The 24694-nt window shown below is 40.8% G+C and overlaps 1 protein-coding gene across 9 annotated transcripts in view; it reads right to left on the bottom strand.

Annotated features, from left to right (window-relative positions):
* The window catches only part of Lrrc9 (leucine rich repeat containing 9), an 87108-nt gene that overhangs the window by 40722 nt on the left and 21692 nt on the right, over positions 1–24694 (bottom strand). For 4 of the 9 annotated variants that reach the window (XM_052739617.1, XM_052739620.1, XM_052739618.1 and 1 more), the window contains 8 exons: positions 21646–21822; positions 21199–21331; positions 14971–15103; positions 12446–12568; positions 11350–11465; positions 7900–8112; positions 3023–3142; positions 397–588 (listed from right to left, as the gene is read on the bottom strand). In XM_052739617.1, coding sequence (XP_052595577.1) covers positions 397–588; positions 3023–3142; positions 7900–8112; positions 11350–11465; positions 12446–12568; positions 14971–15103; positions 21199–21331; positions 21646–21822 — 1207 coding nt within the window. The remainder of the gene's footprint in view (positions 1–396; positions 589–3022; positions 3143–7899; positions 8113–11349; positions 11466–12445; positions 12569–14970; positions 15104–21198; positions 21332–21645; positions 21823–24694) is intronic. The other 5 variants (XM_052739619.1, XM_052739615.1, XM_052739616.1 and 2 more) reach the window with 4 other exon arrangements.

The raw sequence follows: 24694 nt of genomic DNA on the forward strand, positions 1-24694 counted from the left end.
ATGTTTATCATCTAGGGTTTAGGGCACATTGTAAAATGCTGTTCCCTTCTTAACAGTATGCTTCCCTCACCGTATTGTATTCTCCTTGGCTCCTGTGTGTCATTACAAAAGCATTCTAGCACATTGACATAGGAATTCTCTAGAAGTTTGCAAATGGCTATGACATCATTCACTCTTAGAGAAATAATGCATTCAAACTGTCACAGGTTACAAGATACCTGGCATGACATCACATTCGATTCATTAGGTCACCACCCTAAACTCACTTATGAAGGACTTTAAAGGAAGCACAAGACACAGGGGTGGCTTGCCTATGTCTGGCTACTATTGGCCAGCAAGGCAGAGGAACGGCTCTGAGCGAGAGCATCTGCTTCTCTAACGGGGTCTGTCACATACCTTCTGCCAGGGGTTGTGCTGAATGTCAAGGGTGAGAAGGCTCGTGGTGTGTTTGCACAACACGTTGATCTCCTCACTAGTCTTCTTCAGCTGGTTCCAGCTCAAGTCCAAATGCTTCAGTTTCATCAGGCCTCTGAATCCCTCCAGAGTTATCACGTGGTTATGGCTGGCATCCAGATACTCAAGGTTATACTGCAGCACATACAGAGAGGAGTCTGTGTTCACCAAGTGCTTTTCTCCACTTCTTTTAACACATCCCATGCTTTCTTCTAAGGCTCACGAAAACCTACACAAGAGTCACTCTGTCATAGCGTAACAATACTCTGGGTCAATTTTTCAGTTAGATTATGGCTTTGACAATGGTGGATTACTGGCAAACACACACACACAATGCCAATCCTTCTCAGAGACTGTAGATGTAACCAACCGTCTTATTAAATAAGAAATACAGAGCCGATTCAGAGAAGAAAGCCAAGAGGTCAGAGCTAAGAGTCTCACCCTTCCTGCTTCAGTGATCCTCTTCAGCCAAGAGAGCTCTCCGAAAGGGACCTACTTCCTGTGTGTATGTCTTTATATAGTCTAGCTGTTCTGCCTTCTCATTGGTTGTAAACCCAAACACATGACTGCCTCGTCACTGCCTGTATGTACCGCCCTCCAGGTCCTCTATGGTATTGAGATTAAAAGCGTGCGCCACCGCTGCCACGCACTTGCTATGGCTCTAATAGCTCCGACCCCTGGGCAACTTTATTTATTAACATACAATTAAAATCACATTTCAGTACAAGTAAAATACCACCACAAGAGACTAAAGCTTAGTTTTCCCATCTCTCTGAACACAGAACTGCGGGGTCTTTCTGCACAAGAGGGCAGGCAAATGGTGACTTTCAGGGCAAGTTGTTACCCACAATTAAATATGTCTTTACACCTAGACTTCTGGTTATAGTTTTGAAACAGCTTCATTCACAGAACACATCCTTGGAAACAGAAATGTAATTTTATTCTATAATTTTCTTTTCTTTTCTTTCTTTCTTTCTTTCTTTTTTTTTTTTTTTGAGGTGCACGGGTCTCTAAAGCTGGGCATGGTATAGGCCCGTGGTGCCTGCTTCTCAAGAGGCAAAGCAAGAGGATAAGAAGTTCGAGGCCTGTCTGCTCTATAGAGAGACTTCAAGGCTGGCGTGAGACACTGGTTGAGAACCTATCTGAAATAAGAAGATGGGGCAGTACTAGCACGTTTACGTAGCATGCACAAGGCCCTAGTTTCAATCCCACCAGCACAGTTAAAAATCACACAGTTTTGAATAATTTTTCAATAATAAATGAACACATTATTGAAAATTTGGAAAAATAAAAGATAAATAAAAGGAAGAAAACTGGAAAGCATTTGTAAGTCTATTGCTAGAAAGAAGTGAAAAATGTTTTTGTTATTTTCACATGTATATTTTCCTATCATTTCGTATGCTTTTGGGATTTTCATTCATTGCATATTGCCCAAAATGATTTTTCTTTTTTTGTTTTTTTCCAGCTCTTTTGATTTTTAAATGCCGAATGCCATTTATTGAAGGCAGGAGGAGATCTTAAATACAGGCTTCCAGCACAATGGGAGAACCCTGGTCTTTTCTGTGTCGAAAACACAGACTGCAAGGCCAGTGCCACTTTGAGATCTTTGGCAGCAGTTAACTCTGCAGCTCACACACAATTGAGCCTGTATGATAATGAGTATTCAGAGACGGGTAATTCCTGGGGGGCGCTCACCAACCTAAGACAGAGCGCCTGTGTGGGCTGGGCAGGTGTCTCCATGACAGGTAAGGTGACCTGCTGACATCCCAAAATGATTTTTCATAGTGGCATATCATAGTAGTTGGTGTCTTACTATTTCTAAGAGTCTTGCCCATTACACTAGGATGTTCCACTCCTATTTGCTAGCAACAACACAACAGACAGGGCCAAGAAGGACACTAACTGCTGTGCTGTGAGCTCTTAGAACCAAAATTTCTCCAGGTAAACAGTGGGGAATGATACAGGATCCGAAGGAAATCTTTAAGACGGACCTGAAAGGCATAATGCGAAGATACAATTTCTACACAGTGGTGATAACCTGTTTTCTGCTATTCTAGACTGTTTGTGCACTGCCTCTGAAATCAATGATTAGAAATCAAATAACTGGTTGCCAACAATAAAATACACTTTTCCTAAGATGACAAAGCCAAACTATCATGGGAGCAATGTGCACTTGGGTGGCAGCACTCCCGGGGCCAAGTGCAGGAGAGGATCTAGCAGAGGGATCTAGGAAGCTGCACAAGGTGGCTTTGGCCCCAGGTAGCAACTCCCCTCTCTTTCTATGAGGGCTGCTTATGAGCAAGCTCTCCTTTAAGAGTACTCCAAGCCACACATCTGCATGGTTTATTTTAATGTATCTTCATTTTATTTGTAGTAAATAATAAAATACATAATAGGGCTACCTAATTAACACAACGACCACCTGTGCTGTACATCAGATCCCAAAAACATGTTTGTCTCATAATTGAAAGTGTCTCCCCTTCAACCTACATTTCATCTCCCCCTAGGACCATCATCCCGCCTCTATGCATTTGATTTTGTGTTTACATTTCAAAAGAGCAGCTCTTACCAAATGGTACACATCATCTAAGCAAGTAAATTCGTTAAAACTAATATTCAGTTTTCGAAGTCCAGTTAACTTGGAAAGATCTCTCAGTTTACTCAAGCTATTCCCGTGTAGATTCAGATTCTGAAGCAAAATAAAATGTAAATTAGAAAACAAAATATGTTACTTTCTGCAACACAAAATCTAGGTGTTAATATCTAACATATTTAGAATAATTATCATCACTTCTTGGCCTTTTGGTTAAGCTCAAGTGTAGAATAATTAAATCATATACAATAATGCAAAATGAGAACACAGTTGTTTTGAATAACATCCAGAGAATGCTAATATGGTAAATAAATATGCTGTGTGATGTTGAAAGTTAAAAATAGTTTATAACAATATCAATGGACCTGGTAGGTGATTAACATGACTTCCTACTTGGTCTAAGTCTGTTAATAATTGGCAAAAATTATTTTTAGTGAATAAACATTTTGATTAAGGTATTTATTAGAAAAGATCTGCTTCTCAGGTTAGCCAGTGAACAATGGAAGCTCTCCTGATTTAAGACATCAGGCAGAAAACCTCACAGGAAAGAGATGACAGGGTGCACCTTGGCTGAGCCACCGGACCAAGGAAGAAATTCCAAGAGTCTTGAAACAGGGGTACAGAATGTCAAAGAAGGACATGACAGACCATCTAAGACCAAGCCTACACCAGAAGGGGGCCCAGATGTTCTCTCTGCACCTCACCCTCAGATACACAAAATGAACGTTACTGCAGTTTTATATTTAGAAGTTCTCATGACGCATACATGCTTCTCTGTCTTCAAAACTCCCTGTTATAAATAATATCAAGTGAAGAGGTATTTTTGGGTAGACTACAAAGTTCAAAAAATGGCACAAGGAAATGTACCGTACAACTAACCAATTACAGTAGGCACACGTGGCATTGTGGGATGAATTCGGGTGTGGACTGTCAGCATGGTCACGCACTGTAATCATTTTGTGCTGTGGATACAACCAATTTCCTCTCGGGAAGAAACAACGCAATTTCTAATAGTATTCAAAAATTGGCTAAATGTATAAGAAAGGCTAAGTTGTGTAGAAGATTCTGAAAATCAATGACAGTTTGTACATCACATTTAATTCATCTCAAACAGAATTCATCTTCTCCACAAGGCTGCCTGGCTTAAGAGTTTCACTATCAATTGATTACCCTTCCCTTTTTTTCCATATACATTTGACTATAGAAATATTTTTCAAGCCAGCTGTCTATTTTTTCACCCATACCAGTGCCTTGTACTGACTGATTCCTCTTTGGACCACGGCTACAGTTCCTACTGGATCTTCACACCACATGCCTGACTGTGCCGTTAAGACCACCCACGAGATACCAAAGTTAGGATCTTTAGAAGTGAGATTCTGTTCCTTGAATTATAAAAACATTTGAATTTGGCTTTCAAAACCTATCCCATAATGTGGCTCCAATCTCGTAAATCTCCTGCCTTGGCTTCACACATCTTCCTTGAATTCCAACACACGCATCCATCTCCCACCATCACAACCCTGTATTTGAGTTAGACTGAAGTTCTCAGTGTTCCTGCAAGATACTAGTATCTTTCAAAACCAAGTTCCTATAAGACAGAGTCTTTTCTCTGTCTGGTAGCTATACACAAGTAGATTTTTCATATCCTTAAAAAAATCCATATAAAACTCGTCTCTATAAAGCTTGCCCAGGATTCCCATCTTCCTACACTGTTTATATATTATTCACTAAATGAAACTGATGTTGTTGAGGTGAGGAGAATAATTTATTCATTTTCAGTACTGTCCAGGTTAGTTTTTGTCAACTTGACACAAGCTAGAGTCATCTGGAAAGAGGGACCTTGGTTGGGAAAATGCCTCCATCAGATGGCCTACAGGCAAGTCTATGAAGCATTTTCCTGATTAATTATTGATGTGGGTGGGCCCATCTCACTTCCAGGACAGGGGAGGCCACTCTGGGTTGGTGATTCTGGGTGGTATAAGAAAGCAAGCTAAGCAAGCCATGAAAGCAAGCCTGTAAGCAACATGCCTCCATGGCTTCTGCATCAGCTCCTGCCTCCAGGTTCCTGAGTGACTTCCTTCACGACGGACAGTAAAGCTTAAGTGGAAATAAATGCCTCCCTCCCCAAGCTGCTTTTGGTCAGGTGCTTGTCAAAACAATAGAAGTCTAATTAGAACAGGAAACTAACAGTTAATTCGCTGCCTTCGACATAGCTAATTCTGAACAAATTACAGGTGAAAAAAAAATGAACGTAAGAGTCAGATTTACACCTGACAACTCTAATTTTAACACTTGATTGTCTATAAGAGAATATAAAATTCAGTGTCATAAGATATAGGGGTATATTTTTATTTTATTTTTGTAAATTTTGTTTCCTGATGTCATAATAATACGAGTGTTTAAAAGGAAAATAAGAAATGCACTGTGAATTTCTTTTATCATACTGACACACACACGACGAGGACAGAAAAGACAAAGTGTCTCGGTATTCCTATGACGATAGTGAGGACTTCCTAGCAGTCCTGGAAATTCCTGGTTTTGTGCAGTATAGTCAAATCTGAAGTGAAAAAGTCTAGCTGTTTAAGTGTCAATCAAAGCAGTCATCTAAGTGTGAAGAAATCCCCAGCAGGTCAAGTGCCATGAAATCTTATTTGCTCCTATTTTTATTTTTATTTACGACACCCACTTTTTGTGGGTGTTTTCCTGGTTTTTATTTAATCCCTTTAAGTTTAGAGGAGCACATGCTGCCGGGTTCAGTCTAATCAAGCACATTCATCTTTAGGTCTCTAAAAGATGTGGCAATTTCATTACTTAACTTTATCATGAAAGTTTCCCGCTCTTACGTGGAAATCTCAGCCTTGTAGTTCAAAGCATTTTTCTCAACATGTTAACCGAGAAGACCACTTCTGTAATTACCATTCTGCACTTTGACAGCTCAAGAGACGATAAGGCCATGAAGCCCCCATCAATAATGACAACCAGTTAAGACAGACTTAACCTCATCTAGACTTAAATATCCAGTGGATGGTGACAATCCAGTTCCATGAACACAGTCTCTTGTAGCACTCTGAAAGCTATGTTTTCTGAAATTAGTAATTTAGGAAATAGAACTGTCAATTTCCCTTATTTTCAACTTTGCACTCAGTTGCTTTAGGATTTTCTTCTTGAACCATGAATCTAGAAATGTAGCACTGGAGTCATGTAATTAAGTTCAGAGATCAAAATCATTTCTGCGTCTTTACCTGTATTTCAGATCCCATGGTACCTACGGTGAGATACTGCAATGTGGGAAGAAAACTTGGTTTCTCAAGGTGCATCCATTTACTACTTCTGCAGGTTCAAACAAGCAACCCAGTGTCTCTGGTATACATTTGTGTGTGTGTGTGTGTGTGTGTGTGTGTGTGTGTGTGTGTGTGTGTGTGTGTAAGCATTTTGAACTAGTAACTAAAGACCACCTAGTGTGTGCCACATACTGTACTGGATATTGCTGGAGTTGATGGCAGTCCATGGAATTCTTATGGGTTATTTAAGAAAAAGCCACCTGCCCTTTCCCCAAGATACCTTTGTGTCTAACTTTTAATTTTTTTTTAAGGTAACACTGGGCTGATAAGAAATTGTGTCAACAGCTTTAACTTGGCCTATAAGCTATTGGCCAAGTTAAAGACTTTGGGACCATTTTAGAGTAATGGCAAAACATTTGAGGATTTTAAGTAGGATTATCTGAGATGGGACGGAACTAAAAAGATCAGATTGGCATTTTGAGAAGATTATACGAGGTTGAGTGAAGCAGGCATTGGGGCAGGACTTTGTTGCACCTCCCAGAACCTCCCTCCTATTGATTTTTGAAATATGATACCCTGTCTATTTTAATCTATCCACCCACTTAGTTATTTATATGTAGATGTGTGTGCCATGGCACACATGTGGCGGTCAGAGGACAACTTGCAGAAGGTTCATTCTTCTACATGTGGTTCTGGAGTTCTGACACAGGTCATCAGGTTTGGTGGCAAGCACCTCACTGGCTGAGCCATCTTTCCTGCCCTGAATTTTATTTAGTTATATATTGATTAGCAGACCACAAGGTGAGTGGTAATTCCTGGAGTTCAGAACTGCCATGATAGAGGTCAGAAGGCCTGGTTAGAGGGCTACGACAGTAGAGTAGGTCAGAGATGGTGGTAGTCTGGAAATCATGGTAGCAGCACATCGGAAACTGGTAAGTCTCAAAGTCAGAAACACAGGTAGGTTGCCATCTCAAGTAGAGTCAACTCAATGTACGTATGTCACTCTAATCAGTAGCTCAAATTCTGCTGACACACATGTAAAGACAAAGCTTTCCTGTACCCACTGATTAATACCAGATGCTGATTAGAAACTTTTTGCTTTGTTGATAATTCAGAATAAAAGCACTTGCTGCCTGAAAAGCCACCTCATGTGGCTATTGAACATCCAACACGTGACTAGACTGAATTAAGACACGGTATTGGTAGTAAATACACTCCAAAATTAAGAATTAATACTAATATGTCTCCTTAATAAATTTTAATAATGATGGCATGTTGAAATATTGTATATATTTGGGTTAAATAAAATGTATCATTAAAACGACTTTTGCCTTAACAAAATTGTGACTAAGTCATTGGAGAACTTAAAAAGACACACGTGGTTCTCACTTGGTTACTACTGGAGAACCCTGGTCTAGTCTGCACACAAAGAGGGGCTGACACTTTTCAATCAAATTATACAATTCCTGGCAACAGGAGATAGTAACCTAGTAACTTTAGACTCCATAAACTAGATTCAAACTTCAAATTCAAGTTTCCTTTTTCCAATTTTATAATACTCATAATACTCACCACAATATGACTGTAAACGTTAGTCTTAGCAAGGGAAATTATCGTCTTATCATCCAAACTAATGAGTTTTGGGCGGGGTTTAATCTTGGGCTCCATCTTCATAACCTCATCATCAAATTTCAAATCCTGTGAGAATACTAATCCTTCAGAATATTTTTTGCCTTCTTCTAGAATAACAGTGTTTAATGTAGAAAATAAAGAGTGAACTTTGACCTAAAAAATATTTCAAATGTTGAAAATTCAGTTGCTTATTTGTTACTTTAAAAACCAAATAGGCTATATAGAAAAGAACTGACTTTTGAAGTTATATAATAACATCATATCTAGGATAATAAAAATCCCTTTAGTAAATATATAAGCATAGACCAAGATTATGAGCTAAGCATGAATGTGTCCATTCTCACCCATAAAGATTTCTTAAAACTGACAGAGGATAAATTTAAAACATTTTATGACAAATAACACAAACAAGGGGTGAGAAATGATCAGACACGAAGCAGAAGGGTTTGATGTGGCAGGAAAGAGCAGAAATGTAACTTCTTAGCAGAAACATGCAGATGATAACATTTAAGAAATGGAATGTTTGGAATAAATAAATAAAAGCAGGAAACTACTCTCTGTAGTTACCGGGTAAGTAGTTACATCAGGAACTGTGAATGAGCAAATGAACCTGACCCTAGAAGAACACAAAATAATTAACCAGAGTATATTTTTTAAACCTAGGAGAATACGGGATCTATAATAAAATAATAAGACACTACACAAAAGAATAGGATAAATACTACAATAAATACATAAGCAACTACTAAAATAAAATACTTAGTAAATATTAAGAAGCCAAATGAATATAACAACAGATTAAATTGTCAGCCTGGAAGCCAGTACTGAGGAAATATTTCAGAGCAAAGAATTAAGAAGTGCAATGTGAGAGAAAAATAGAAAGTCACCTCCACATCTTTTAAATGTGAGTTCAGAGGCCCTCCCCCAGTGTGGATTTCAGAAGACTTAACAGAGAACTGAAAAGAAGAAATAATCAAAGGAACTAAGAGAAGATAACTTCTCAGAAGTAAAGACAAAACTCAGTTATTACAGAGCTCTTCAAGTGGTGACCAGGCAAGCATGATGTCTTGCTGGCATCGTTAACCTGGGTTGCCCTTCCCTTGGCTTCTTCACTATGTGAGTTAATGAAAGACTGCTTATTATTTGTCTGAGGTTCTGTGTGCTTGACTGGTAGAATCCCCTTGTGAGAACAGTAAAAAAAATATAAAATGCCCAGAATTATATTTAATACAATGTATTAAATATAGAGAGAGGAAAATGTGAGAGCATACTCGAATGAAGTAAGCCATCATGTTTCTAGACAAGAAGACAAATGATTCAAAATAATTAATTCAGGGCTAGAGAAGTAGTGCAGTGGGCAAGAACGGTTGCTGTGCCGGCACAAGGACCTGAGTTGTAATCCCCAGCACCCACGTAAAAAGCTGAGCACGGCTATGTGTGCCTGGAACCCCAGCACTGGGAGGCGAGGCTGGGCTATCCCCGGAGCTTGCCAGCTACCCGGTCTAGCCCAAGTGCTGAGTGAGCTTCTGTCAGTGATAGATCCTGTCTCAAAGTAACAAGGTGGACTTAATAGAAGAAAACACCTGATGATGTCCTGTGCTGGCCTCCATACACACACACACTCATGTGCACACACTACATCACAAACCAACACACACAAACACACAAATAACACACACACACACACACAACCAATTCATCCTAAATAAGGTTTCAGACTTAATACAATTTCAATCAAATCTTATAACAGAACTGATAAACTTATTTAGAGTTTGGGAAAAATGGTCAAGAATTTTTTAAAAAGGTGTTTTTAATAGAAACTGCTGAGATGATTCTAATTTTTTTTAGGAAACAAAATATTCAAGAATAGGTAAGAGAAGTTCTTAAAAGATGGGGCAAAAAAAATTTATCCTATCCTATATTAAAACACATTATCAAGGTTATATTTAACCAAAACAAATGTTTTTAGAGTCCCAAGTTAGATAAATCAATCAATGGAACAAAAAAGAGATTGAACATGAATTCCTTAAATTTTAAAATAGTTATAATGAGAGAGAATACTTCAAAACATAGCAAAAAGGACAATGAGTAGATAGTACCCATTAATATTTAATAAAACAAATGGATTAATCCTTCAAATCACACAATGTAAGGTAATTTCTAGGTAGTATTTGAAAAGCTGAAAGTTTTAAAATAAGCTAAATAAGCACTGAGGAAAAACATATTTGTTATAAGATTTTTGAAAAAAGATACAAAATTAAGAATCCACACGGAGGAAGATTAAGAGAACTGAAATTTGAGAAATTCACAAATTACAAATTGAAATGTTAACTTTTTGTTACAAGTGAAATTAAAAGACAACAGAAAATATTGGCACTATAAAGTATTAATATCTACAATATATAACTGTAAAAATCAGTATGAAAACAAGTCTCACAGAAGTGACCCAAGAATTTAACAGATGGCTTGTAATATTGTGAATAATTTTAAGCATATGATGTTTGAAATATTCTGCTTTTTGCTTAAGAAAATGGAAAAAATTTGATAGGGTACCATGCTGGCAAGGATGCAAGAAAACAGGGTCTGCCACACTCTGGGGGACACGTGTAAAACGGTCCAACCTCCGTGGAGGAAATGGGCAATGTCAAAATTTTAAATGTCTATATCTGCTGACTTTCCATTTTTTCAATAGATCTCTCTTGCATAGGAACTTCTATAGTCATATAAAGACATATATAAATAATCTCTACTCAAATATTATTTTAAATAGTTAAAACTACATACAACTTATATTTGTTATCAACACAGGAGAATTTGAATCAGAGTTTTGCTGGATAGTATACAGCCACAGGAAGAAGAAATTATACATCTATGTAACAACATATGTTCACAATGTACTGTGAGAAGCAAGGCATAGAGCTTGATTCTACTAGCTAAGACTGTGTGTTGTTGTATATGTCAACAGAAAAGGATTGCAGACAAACCCACAGAACTGTTAGGTGGATGCGCTGGTAAAGAAGGGGCAGGAGGTTAAGGGGGAAGTAGCTTCCCATGTTTACTCTATAGGCATCCACGGGCTTTGAATCTTTCCCAGTGATATTACATTTGTATAATACTCCTATAATATGCTCACATAACAAAAGCATTCAGGTGCCATAATGATATCCTTTGGAAATGCAGTCCTTTACAGAACAGCCATTGTACATTCTCTCTCTCACACACACATACACATACACACACACACACACACACACACACACACACACACACACACACACACACAAAGCATGAATAGGCACATATAATACAAGCTCAGCATAACACTACTGTTCTGTTGTTCAACTCCCAGTTTAGGAATCCCTGCTTGTAAAAATGGACAACAATGCGTACCACTGTGAGATACTCAAATTCAACGATGTACTCTGGCAAAACAAGGTCATGGTCAAAGACAAACCACTTGTACTGCCGATAGCCACAATCGCAATGTCTTTGTCCCAGGATAGAATCTAGAGTAAAAAAGAAAATCAAGCAAGACAAACATTCAAAATACAGTAAACCTTTTTACCCCAGGACGAATGAAGAAGTAACAGTAAGGCCTTACCAACAATTTCCCACAGTTATAAAAACCCTCCCGTACCCCAACACGGATGTCAGAACCGTTACAGCCCTTTCTCCAGAGTAGGGTTAATGCTTATGCTTACCATTTTACCAATGAATAAATGACCATGGAGTTTTGATAAATATAGCACTCTAAGACCTTTATTAAAGGTTCCTATTTTAATCATTTGAAAACTAATACACACATACACCTGTATGTACACACTTGCCACACTCACACATGAAAACCTCCGTCTCCACGGCTTCTGCAGCCATAGATTCAAAAACTGCCAAGCAGAAATATTTTTTTTTTTAGAAAAATGTCTGTAGTGAACACGTATAGATTTTTTTCTTGTCATATTCCTGGAATAATGAACATAGTCATAATTTGCAGCCTTTCATTTGTACTGTATTAGGTATTAGAGCAATATTGAGATAGTGTAATGTACCCAGGAAGACTGTATAGGTGACATGCATACACTACACTGTTTGATATGGGCTTGAGAATCCATGAAATCTGGTATCTATAGGTGGTGTGTGTGTGTGTGTGTGTGTGTGCGCGCGCGCGCGCGCGTACGCACAAACTCTAGAACTAATTCCTCAGATACTGAGAGTTGAATGTAGGTGTGTAAAAATAATTAAAATTGGTGAAATAAATCACACACACACACATACACACACACACACACACACACACACACACACACACACACACACACCTCATTGATGTAACAGAAAAATCATTAGTATCCAGAAGTAGGTTTTTATAGAAAAGTTTATAGGTCTTGTTAGGTAGAGGTTACATCATTAGCTATGTTATTATGTATTAAGTAGAGATGCTTTGTATTGAGAGTTATGAAACCACACATTTTTCTTTTTGGCACCATACCTAGCAAATGTCTCTGAGGCATGAACACTGAGTTAACTGTGGGGTAGTTGGCTTTACTGATGGGCTCCTGTTCACGAGCCTGAACACTCTGGCCAAGGAAAACCTTCGAAATGAGGATGGTGCCTAAATGTGAAAAAGGAGACATAATTGAGCAAATATGACCTTAACCCATCTCCAGTGTAATCTTTACTAACCTCAAGCATGACGTAATGTCCTGTAAAGGCAGAGGCCATAGCTCTCTTGCTTGCTACTATATAGTACACAGCACAGAACTTGATTCCAAATAGGAGCTAAGACATATCTGTTAAAGAAATGAACTGGTCACGAAAGGAGCTTCGTGACCGCAGTGAACTCAGCTTTAAGTGCCGGGCACGGTGGCTCACACTTATAATCCTGGCACTTAGAAGGCAGAAACAGGACTCTTACAATTTCATTTATTATTCTTATTTATGTGTATATGTATGTGTCTGAGTGTGGGTTGTGTACATGAGTACAGTGTCTGTTCCAGAAGAGAGTGTTGGATTCCCTGCAACTGGAGTTATATAAGGTGGTTCTGAACCACCCAGTGTGGATGCTGGAACTGAGCTCTGGTCCTCTGGAGGAGCAGCCAGTGCTCTTACCCACTAAGCCATCTCTCTAGTCCTGTTTTTTTATTTTCACCATACATAAGATACAAAATGTAAATCAGGAGAACCTGCTTGAGAAAATGCATTTTGGGAGGATTAAGTAAATAGTAAATATGAGATTTTTCTAATAATGGGAATGGAAAAGAATAGTTTAAAAGTGTCAGAGTTTTTCAAGGAAAGAGTTCTTGATTTTGCAATCAGCTGGAGTTTCTGAGGCTATTTAACTACATGAAGGACTGGAAATCAGGCACAGTTTACAGTTGGCCAGGAAGCATCCCTGAGGAACTGTGGGCTGGATCCTGGAAGGCTAGTCTCAAAGACTCAGTAAGTGCATGAGTGCTGCCAGGGCTTAATCCTAAGGCTTGAGGCATGCCAGGCCAGGCAGGCATTCTACTACCATGCCACAGTTCCAACCACAGCAGGTGTCCTGACTGAGCACAAACCACAGTGCTGCCTATCCAATGCTCAGTCAGTTTGGTGATTAAGAGATTTTTAAAAAAAATAGGTCCCCTTAATCCCTAGCCTGATTATCTATTCTCTTTATTGTATGTATCAATACTTCATATTTATACTTATTACAGTAACTTTAACTTTGTATTTGATTACATGGTTATTGATATTTGGAAGCACGACACAGCAACTGTTTTAGACAAACCCAACAGTGCCTAACATACAGTAGCACTCAATTAGTTCATATGGAACCAAGGGTAAACGGTGGAAGGCGGGGCAACAGAAGGCTTGATAAGCTGGCCTTTTCTCCCAACCTGGAAATAAACTCTTCCAGAGGCGGCTTGCAAGTTGGTTCTTGTTCTTACCCTGTGTTGTTGGAATTTAGCAGAGTCGCTGTATCTGGGATAGACATTAGAGTGAACAGTCGTTTTCTAGAAGTACTATGATCTTGAAGGATCAGTGTGGTAACCAGTCAAGAATCTTTGTGGAAAACAGTGACTGCTTTCCGTGATTTCTAGAATTGTTTTACTGAAGGGGCGTTGCAGCCTTTGTATGGCTTTGGTCACAAGACACCCTGCCACACCTGAGGCTTGGATTATTGTGTATTGCAAATGATGCATACATAATAAAGGACTAAAATCATGAGGAAATGTGATGCTTTCCTTTAGTGAGATATCTAGATTAGATTAGGGACCTTGCTATGGGAAATACTTTACCCCAAAAAACAACTTTGTGTAATAATAAATATTATTTATGATAATATGTATGGCTGGTCAGGGTTCAGTCCATTAGAAAGGCTGGACCTTCCTGCCACATAGGCCTTAAGAGTTCATCTTGGAGTGACTTCTTTCTTCAACTGACCCCCACACAGAACACCCCGACAATGCTGACGTCTATTTAAGTGCAAGGACAGTATTTAGTGACTGAATACATTAGCATGCAGCTTGCCTTCTAGAGAACAATGTCTAATCCACACGCCTCCCAGCCTGTCTCCTGCCGACAGCAAGTCAATCAGGTGTTCTTACCACCTTAGAGTGATGACTCAGATCAGCGGAGTTCAACCTTCCTCACTACTTTAGCTGATTATTTCACACACAAGACGGTTCTTTGCTCTTTCTTGTGAAGGTAGTGTGTGTAAAGAAATATACGTACAGACCTCTGGGTTCATTCTTGCGATGCAACATCACAAGAATGAACCCAGACTCTGAAAAGCATGTGTAAGTTGGATGAAATTTCTGAGCAGCAAAGACTCTTCTTCCTAAGGCGGATACACAGTAAACACTGAGTGTTAGCTCTCAGTGCAGATAACACAATAGAAACACGACACTATATTGTGAGGATGATGTAAAACAGTTCGGACAGAATCTCTTGGATAAAACCGAGAATGGAGACAATTCGGAAGAGACTGAGGAAGCCGTCTGGCGACTTCAGAAGCACTGTCTGTATTACCGTGTCTGAAGAGGTCGCAGTCTGCCAGACTTCTCATCTCCTCCTTACACTTCTGCTGGAGGAACTCAATTCGGGGGCACTCACACATACTGAGGCTGTTCACAAGGGTGACGGCTTCGGTCCTGAGAGGGGGCTGTAAGGGGAAAACAAATCTGAGGGCTTTCTTCTTCTGTTTTCACAAAACTGACAACATCCCCACTTCAATGCAGATGGCTTCTCATTTTATGTTTCTGCGTCTGCCAAAGCAATCTGCAGAGAAATAGATAACCTCCAGGTGCAGCTTCATTATGCAAAGCCATTTAAATAATCAAAATTCACATGCAAATAGGTCTATAAAGAAGTGATAAGGAACAAAATTTGCTCCCAGGAAGCCAGCCAGGGTCAAGAGCAGCCACAGGACCATGTGGTGCAGGGCCCAACAGCTTTCAACACGGGCTTGTGGAAAACTCTTGTTAACTCCAGAAAGAAGGCCCCATGGAGGTGAGGTACCACATCAGTGACGGATCCCATTCATCTCCATGTATGCCATACAGTCTACAAGATTTTCCAGAAACAAACCGTTTCTAATTGTGCACAAATATCAGCTTTTGTGTGACAAACTTCACTTCTTCCAAATTGTATCAGGAATAATTACAGACCACTCTAAAGAGCAAACAGATCGCTGTTCTGAGTAAGAAAATTAGAGCAATAAGAGATTATATGAGTATCTAAAGATGGGTGTAGCAATTGGCAAAGTCATGACTTGAACTCAGATTTATTTGTCCTTGTCACAACCTCAGAGTTTTAAATTTATCATTAGGTTTTGAGTAACAGCCAAAATTATATAAAATTATGTCTTTTCTGAAATCTCTCTCTCTCTCTCTCTCTCTCTCTCTCTCTCTCTCTCTCACACACACACACACACACACACACACACACACACACACACATACACACACTGAGGTTTCTTTTTTCTTTTTTTCTAATTGAAACCCAAAGTTACCCAAAGAAGTTCTTTAAAAAACTAAATACTTAAAGCGTCATTCCTGGGACTACAAATTCCACACTTGAGCAAATGATCTTCTCACCCTGCAGTGAACATCACTGCTTAATTACAGTCTCGGTGCATAGCATTGGGAAGCTTCACTCTAACCTTGGCTCTCAGGGGACAGAGAGAAGACAGGAACTATGAACAGGAACTGAGAATATAAGACATCTCAAGATACATCAGACAAGGCACCCTTCTTAAATGAGTAGAAAGCAACAGTGGACCGGTGGCTTGGGCTTTAAGACAGGAGGGAATCCAAAGAGAAATTTAAAGGAAAATTATTTAAGAGCAGAAAATGTACTAAGGTACATACATACATAGGAGTTATGACCATGTCCACTCATTCAGTACACTTTTACTAAGAATTTGGTCTATAAACAGTCCTTGCCCTTGCGCACTAGTAGAGAAAGGTTTACAAATGATGGCATTACAGCACATTGAAAGTTCTGGAATAACAAGTGATTGCTACTCAAGGAATTCAGTGCTTAGAAATTTGGAGGGTTAGCCAGAGTTTTCCATTCCTGCTCTTTAATCTGCAGCACAAGGGCGGTTCAAAGATAAGATGCTCCCTTTAAAAGCAGGGAGGAACGTCATCCTATCCAGCCTGCTGCATGTGGACCAAGAGCCAATCAATTTTATTCTTAAACTTGTCAAGCAGTTGTACTTATTCTAGAAACCATGCACAACATATAAAGCAATGAAATAAAAAGCAGGAAATTTGTTTTTTTGAAAACTAAGTGGAAAATTGAGTGAATTTTGTTGTATGATTTTTGTTTGTGTTCTGACAAATAAAGCTTGCCTGGAGATCAGAGAAGCAGAGTAACAGCCACTAGAGACCTCTCTATGAATTCTCAGACTGAATAGGGGGAAATCCTATCTCCACCTGCCTTATGTTCCTGTCTCCACCTCCTGATTGTGCTGGGATTAAAGGTGTGAGCCTTCCAAGTGCTGAGATCAAAGGCATGAGCCTTCCAAGTGCTGGGATCAAAGGCATGAGCCTCCCAAGTGCTGGGGTCAAAGGTGTGAGCCTCCCAAGTGCTTTATTTGTCACAATACAAACAAAATATCACACAACAGGAATTTGGTCAAGGTTAGTTGTTTAAAATCGCTGCCAAAAATGTTTGGGCAAAGCCAAACCTAAGTTGGTGGGAGCCAAGAAGACTCCTACAAGCTAGGTGACTCTTGGGCTGAAGATGATGTTTAAGAACCTAAGGACCATCCAAAGTAGAATGAGATGTGGTTACGGCCAAGGCCAAGACGTCTAAGAGGGCCGATTTCACTGTCGAAGATTTAAGCCCTACACACAAAGCTGACAAGTGTATGTAAATCTACATTTGAAGTTCAAGGATTTGTTGGGTTGTATATAGTTTGCCATCTCTCCCCCACTTACTTGGGACCGAACCTATTTGCCTCCTGACGCTAGCTAGGTAAATGCTCTACCATGAAACTGTAATCCCAGGATTCCATTTATTTTTTATTTTATTTTGAGACAAGATCTCAGGTAGTTGTCCAGAATGGCCTTGGACTTGTTCTGAAACCTAGGCAGGTCTTGAAATTGCAATCCTCCTGTCTTAGACTTGCAGGCAGCTGGAATGAGAGGCCTGGTTGTTCTTTTTTGTCTAGTTCTTAATTTTAATTGACTTAAAAAATTTAACTTGCAAATTAGGAAAGAGTGCTCCAACTGTTTAAGAATCAGGGAAAGCTACAGAGAGAAGAACACCCTTAGCTGAGTCTTGAAGGATGAGAAGGTTTGGCCCAGGAAATGAGGATTCATTATTTTACCAGAGAGAAAATTGGTGCTGAGTTAGGAGACTCTCAAGTACAGCCCACACTTCATCTGGCCACCTGCTGTATCTGGTAACAGGAACATAGACTGAAGCCAGGTTCTTCTTCTCTGCTCCAGCCCTCTGGTGTATAAAACACAAGCAACCTAAGACATGCTTCTTGTCCAAACTACTTATCAGAGCCCATCTCCTGATGCATAACCCAAGTGCTTATCTCTATTCACTGGGTGCCATTGTGGTATAGACATTTAGCTCATCTGGTCTTCTGGGTGCTTCACAATGACAGTGCTCTCATTCCTCTGATCGTCTCAAGGTGAGTAACTGATGGTATTTGGAGAGAGAAGACTGTAAACTTTAACCTCATAGTATTCCCATGTGTAGAGGCAAGGAACAAAAGGAAAATGATGGCGGAACAACCAAATGTGAGAAGGATAAGTCTGGAGAGATGGCTCAGTGGTTAAGAGCAATTGCCACTCTTCTGGAGAACCTGGGTTCGATTCCTAACACCCACATGGCAGCTCAAAACTGCCTGTAACTTCAACCCCCAAGGGCACCTGAATGCATATGGTGCACATACACACACTTAAGTTAGAAGGACAGAAATAGTGTAGTACGAGTGTCTTAGTTACTATCGCTGTGATGAAACTCCATGACCAAAATCAAGTTGGGGAGGAAAGGGCTTTTTCCACTTCCACTTCCACATCACTGTTCATCACCGAAGGAAGTCAGGACAGGAACTCAAGCACCGACAGGAACCTAGAACAGGAGCTCATGCAGAGGCCACGGAGGGGTGCTGCTTACTGGTTTGTTCCCCATGGCTTTTCTCAGTCTACTTTCTAATAGAACCCAGGACCACCAGCCCAGGGATGGCACTACTCACAATGGGCTGGACCCTCCTCCATCAATCACTAATTAAGAAAACGCCCTACAGGCTTGCCTACAGCCCCATCTTATGGCAGTATTTTCTTAATTGAGGTTCCTACCTTTCAGCTGACTCTAGCTTGTGTCAAGTTGACATAAAACTAGCCAGCACAATCATGGATGCCAAAGGAAAGCTTGAAAAAGGAGCCAGAGGGAGGAACTGATGTGTCTTATGGTCCAGATCATAATGGTAAAATATCAGAAACTATCTATGTTCTAAGCAGTAATCCAAGGACTTTTCATGTAAAGCTTAATAACCCAATTTGCTGATTGAGTATATCCAAAATACTGTCATTTCAACACATAATCAACCCAAGAAATGAGAGCCATTTTTTCACACTAGGAAAGCTGGTGTTTAAACTTTCGGCACATGGGTTTAGACTAGCCTCGCTTCCACTGCTCAGTATTCATAGGAAGATGGAGATTGCCCCAGTTAGCAGAGCAGCACAGACAGCTATTGGGAGAATTAAAGGAGACAGTTTGTCTCTCAGGAGAGGCAGGGGATTAACCACTCAGCACAGTGTCTGGAGGGCAGTGAGCACATGGAGGGTGTGAGCATCCTCACCCCACCTTCTGTGCCCATGATAGCTCAGAGTTCTCTGGAGTGAATGTGAGCATTCACTCTGCCTTCTAAAACCTTAAATTCCTCACTTCCTTCTTATTTCCTTTCAAGAAGTCACCACGAAGACACTCACTAACCTGCCAGAATCACATCCTCCTGTGGCCTGGGCTGTCACAGTAGCTCTCTAAGTCAGTGGCTTGCCATCTGCTCCTACTCCCTCTGATCCATTCCCCAGAGTTCTCTCCAACCCCCGTGTGTGTGTGTGTGTGTGTGTGTGTGTGTGTGTGTGTGTGTTCTGTATGTGGAGGACATAGGCGGACACTAGAGGTGTCCCCCTATCACTCTTGACATTATTTTTTGAGACAGGATCTGTCTTACTTGCCCTTGGCTAGACTGGAGGCCAGCAAGCTCCTAGAACTCCCCTGTCTCCCAGAGCTGGGTTGACAGGCATTTACCACCATGCCCAAGGTTTCCTCAGGTGCAGCAGATGGAATTCAGAACCTTGCAAAGCAAAGACTTTACCAGTTGAACTGTCTTCCCAATTCCAGAATACATTTTTTGGTCATTCTTTTTTATTATGGTAAAATACACACAAATAAAACTGACCATTTTAACTGTTTTTTAAGCACAGAATACAGTGTCATTGGTTATTTACATTACTGTGACGCCATCATCCCCATCCATGGCCAAAACTCATTCCTTAACTTGACCTGAAACTCTGTACACAATAAACAGTAAGTCTTTGTCCCTCACCTACCCCAGGACCTGGTGATGTCTGTTCTTTATTGTATCTTTTTTCTTTTGTGTGGTGTAGTACTTAAATAATATTTTTCCCTTGGCTTATTTCACTTAACATGGTGAAATTTCAAAGTTCTTCTGTGTTGTATGGATTCATATTGCAGACTCTCATCTCTTTATATCTCTCTTTATAATCTACTGTAAATTAATGGCAGTTTTTATCTAATCTCTCACCTATTGATTGATGTGCATTTGGGTTGTTTCTACTCTTTGAATGTTTAATAATGATGCATGAACTTTGGTATATAAATACCCAAGAGCATTTCAACATACTCTTTAAGTCCTATTAACAACTTTGCAAAATACATACCACTATCACTTTCATTTACAGGATAGACAGAAACAGGCACAGGAGATAGGCGTGCAGCTCCGTTGGTAGAGTGGGCCTGGCACACACAAAGCTCTACTTTTGGTCCCCAGCACTGTATAGACTAGGTGTGGTGGTGCATGCCTTTCACTCCAGTGCTTGGGAAGTGGAGATGGGAAGATCAGGAGTTCAAAGTCATCTGTGGCTACACAGTGAAAAAAGAAGTAGGCAGAGGCAGGTGACATGGTACGTCGGGAGAGGAGTGACGTCGGGGTTCAAACCCAGCAGTGTCCTCACTTATGTGGGCCACGGTGTGAGGTGGGTTGGAAGCCGTGCTCTGTAGCAGTGGGCTACAGCTGCCTCATCGGGGCAGTGCAGGGAAGTGGGATGGGTGTGTTGGAGCTCAGGGGCCCAGCGATGAAGTAGTGTCAGCAGTGAGGACAGAAAAGTAGAAAGGAAAGAAGCAGAGGCAGGAAATGGAGAAAAGAAACCTAGGTGACAATTAAAAAGCACAGTCAAAGTCAGCTAACGGGATGTTTTCAACATGGAGAGTTGGCAGTGGTACTGGAGGTTCCCAATAGTTTTAGAGCCAGTTAAATAAGGAGATTTCAAAATCACCGGTCAAAGTTAAGACTCCAAGAAGAATGAAGTCAAGTCAGGCAAACAAGCCATGGTGGACTTCCTGTGCCGTCCTTCTCTGTGCCTGTCTACCATGTCACCAAGCTTCCAGGGAAACAGGAGCAGAAGCGTGTTATCACCAGGGACGCAGGGATGGGGAGACACGCTGGACTGGTGGCAGACCATGGGTTCTAGCAAGAGGATTACTCACAGTGACGGACACTACCTTGCTTGTCTCACTCTCCTGGAATCCCTTTTCAAGGATTTGCAGCAGGTGCTTCTTCTTCACTGTCACTTCAGGATCAAAAACATAAAACAGACACTCCAGCATCTTCCGATAGCTCCTCAGAACAATGGAGACAGGAGGAGGTAAGTTAACTGTGCACCCACGGTGAGGCTCCTGTTTGCAATGGGTAGTCCAGTCATTTAAACCTCCAGCGCCCCTATCCTACTCTCAAAAAGCAGGCCCAGTGTGGACAAATCATGAAGCTGTCTCAGCCGTGGAAGATGCAGGACCAGAACAATTTACTAGCAGGGTGTGTTTTTCATACGGTTAACTTTTAAAACAGGCTATTCATATTCTCCCACCTCCCCCCCCCCAACAAAACAGATCAAAGGCAGGCTCTTTACAGCCACTGGTTACAGAAACGATTCTTACTCCAAATCGTGCATATCTTCATGATCCAAACACTTTTGGAATTTCTCTTCAAATTTCAGTCTCAGCATACGGTTGTTAACTTTAATGACGCGGTTGACTTTCACTCCTGTGATTCCATATGCTCTGAAGTCCCAGGTACAGAAACGTGAGAGAATTAGTTCATAGCAGGAATTAAACCTGTGCGGGGATACAAAACACACACACATACACACAACAGAGGACGCTGAAGGACACGGAGCACGTGCAGTAAGAGCTACAGCTCCTATTTTGTGATTGTTTCACTAAACATACTTCATCAGTTCATAATAACTGTATTTTTGTTCCAATTGGCATATTTAACCAATAAAACATGCTAAAACTTGAAACACAGTAAGATGTTTCTTTTATTATCTATTATCTGGTTCTTCCACTTAAAGGCTATGTTGACTGAATACTCTTTCCTTCCTAAGTCTGTTTGATTGGCTTTGGCATGACCTTATTTTCCTGGCTGCCTTCCTACCTCATATGTCCTTCATTCCCTCCTCCCCCCCCCCCCCCCCCCCCGACTCCCTGAAATGATTCTTTCTTAAAATTTTCATTTTTTTTTACATTTTTAATGGTGCTGAGGATTGAACCTAGGACCTTCTGTAAGTAGGGAAGCCCTTTGCCACTGAGCTACATGACTCCAACAGACTTGGAAAGGTTGCATTTCCCCGGGAACTAGAATGTGGCTCTCTTGTTTCCACTCTCCCTAGGTGATTTTACTGGCATGTAGTCATATGCAAATATTCATTCTACCCAGACTTAGCTGTAATACCCAGATCTGAGTATCCGACAGTTTTCTAAAATACTCGCTAGAGTATATGAAGCCTTTCAAAGCTGACTTACTCAGCATCTGGCCCCAACCTGCATTTAAAACCACAAGTGACTCTCCACTCTTCCTCATCTTATCCTTCAGCACGCCTGCCACCACATCTAAAATGCATGCTGAACCAGATTCCGGGTCATCATCATTGCTGGTGCTGTCCTTGTTGGAATCATTATCTCTGTGTCTATTACAAGAACCTCCTAATTAAGTTAGGACACATGAGTGAGAGAGGGCAGTGTCTCTGGTTTCTCTCCTAAGGCCTATATTTCAAAGCGAGTGGGTATACAATAACTATATAGAACCATAAATACAGCAGATTCTAAACTGATGAAGACTTGGAAGAGAAGCCTTGGGTGAGGAGTGCACAGGGCGCCTTCCTGAAGTCTTAGGAAGATCTTCCAGGAAGAAATGGGATCTGAGAACCAGAGGTGGGCTATCCTGCAGCTTTGTGAACCTCAAGAACAAGGAAGGATGCGCTCAATGACTGGTCGGCTCTCTGCTGCCCTCATCTGGCCGTTCTCACAAAATTACAATTTCATCTTAAAATTGTACAGGACGGAGATTAAGATGAGCTTGAAAAACAGGAAGCAAGTGACCCTGTATGGGATACACTTACCTCATAATCATTTGAATGTGTCTGAGAGCTCAAGCAACAGAGGGATGCTTCCTGATGGGTGGTTTGTGAGCCCAATATCGGAACTCCTAGCTTAGAGAACCCCACTTTCTCACCGCTAGAGGCTTAATCTGCATAGGCAGGGACTGCCGGCCACTGTTCTCCTAAAGTGAAAAACCGAACTTGCCAAGTCTAGCTAATCCTGTGGGAGCGTTGGTGATTCAGTGGCAGAATTCCTGCCTATCAAGTCTAGGTAATCCAGAAGAGTCCAAATCTAGTAGAGCAGACAGATAGGAATAGTGTCACAGTCTAGTACAATGTCTGCCCGGAGTTCAAAGGTCCCACTAAGTATCCACATTAACATCTAGGGTGAGAAACCCACTGGCCCTTCCTATAAAGGGACCGTTTGCTGGATCTATGTTCTTCAAGTCTCCTCTAAATAATATGTCAGGAGTTGCCCGGACTCTCAGTAGTTCACTTCCTACACTCCAAAAGGAGCTAGTTCTCCAGGCATCGCGGAGACACTTCCTATCATTCAGTGGGCTTCTTAGCAGAGGACCAGTGTTCTCAAGAATCGTGGCAGTGATGGACAGACTACCAAACTACTAGATCGGTTTCTCAGAAATGTATGAACCAGAAACAGACAGAAAACCTCATGAAATAGAATCTCTCACAGATCTTATGTGTGTGTGTGCGTGTGTGTGTGTGTGTGCACGTGCGTGTGTGTGTAGTAAAGGTAAAGGAGGGCTGAGGGACCCAAAGGCATTCAGTTTGGGTGAAGGAAGCAAAACAAACCAACCCACAGCCCATGGCCTTGCTCCCAGAACAGTGAGGCACATAGATCAGCCACAAAGAGTGATGGCAATTCAGAGGGAGTTAATGCTCCACCTCAGACCAAAGGTCTAAAAGGAATTTGGAAACTCACAGGTAAGGACTTTCATTTGATTTTGTCTTTAACAAGGTGCTTTCTGAGTAAAAGCCAGCTAGCAAGGGTCATTTTACAGAATGCCCAGGAGCTTTCCTGGTTGGCCAACACCGCATCATTGGGCAGATGCCATGCTGGGTTTTGTGGTCCAGGCAGAACGCTATGGGAACCGGTGTGCAGGTGGATTGAATAGCATGATGACAGCATGTGTTCCTGACTGGATATGGAAACTGAGGGAAAGGATGAAGTCGAGAATGTCTTCAATGTTTGTGCAGCCTGGACTAACAAGAAAACACTGAAACCAAAACCATAACATCAAACGCTAAGTATTTTCATATTACTTTGTCTAATCCTATCTGATTATTTTCTCATTTCTCACATGAGGCTCAAGGGGCTAATGGTATTTCAAGATCACACAAACAGTTTAGATGAAAGGCCTTTCTCTTCTCAAAGTGGATTCCTTCTGTATTTGTTGAGGTTGCCTCATCAATTGAACATCCAGATAGAAATGTCCAACAGACAGGAATGCAGGGTATGAGTGGAGAGAGAGAGAGAGAGAGAGAGGGAGAGAGAGAGGAGAGAGAGAGAGAGAGAGAGAGAGAGAGAGAGAGAGAGAGAGAGAGAGAGAGAGAGAAGCAAGGAATAATTTGTAAAAGTTCAGGAA

This window comes from Peromyscus californicus, unplaced genomic scaffold (assembly GCF_007827085.1).
Source record: "Peromyscus californicus insignis strain IS unplaced genomic scaffold, ASM782708v3 Scaffold_15__1_contigs__length_86483966, whole genome shotgun sequence".
In the NCBI taxonomy this organism is placed as follows: Eukaryota; Metazoa; Chordata; class Mammalia; order Rodentia; family Cricetidae; genus Peromyscus; species Peromyscus californicus.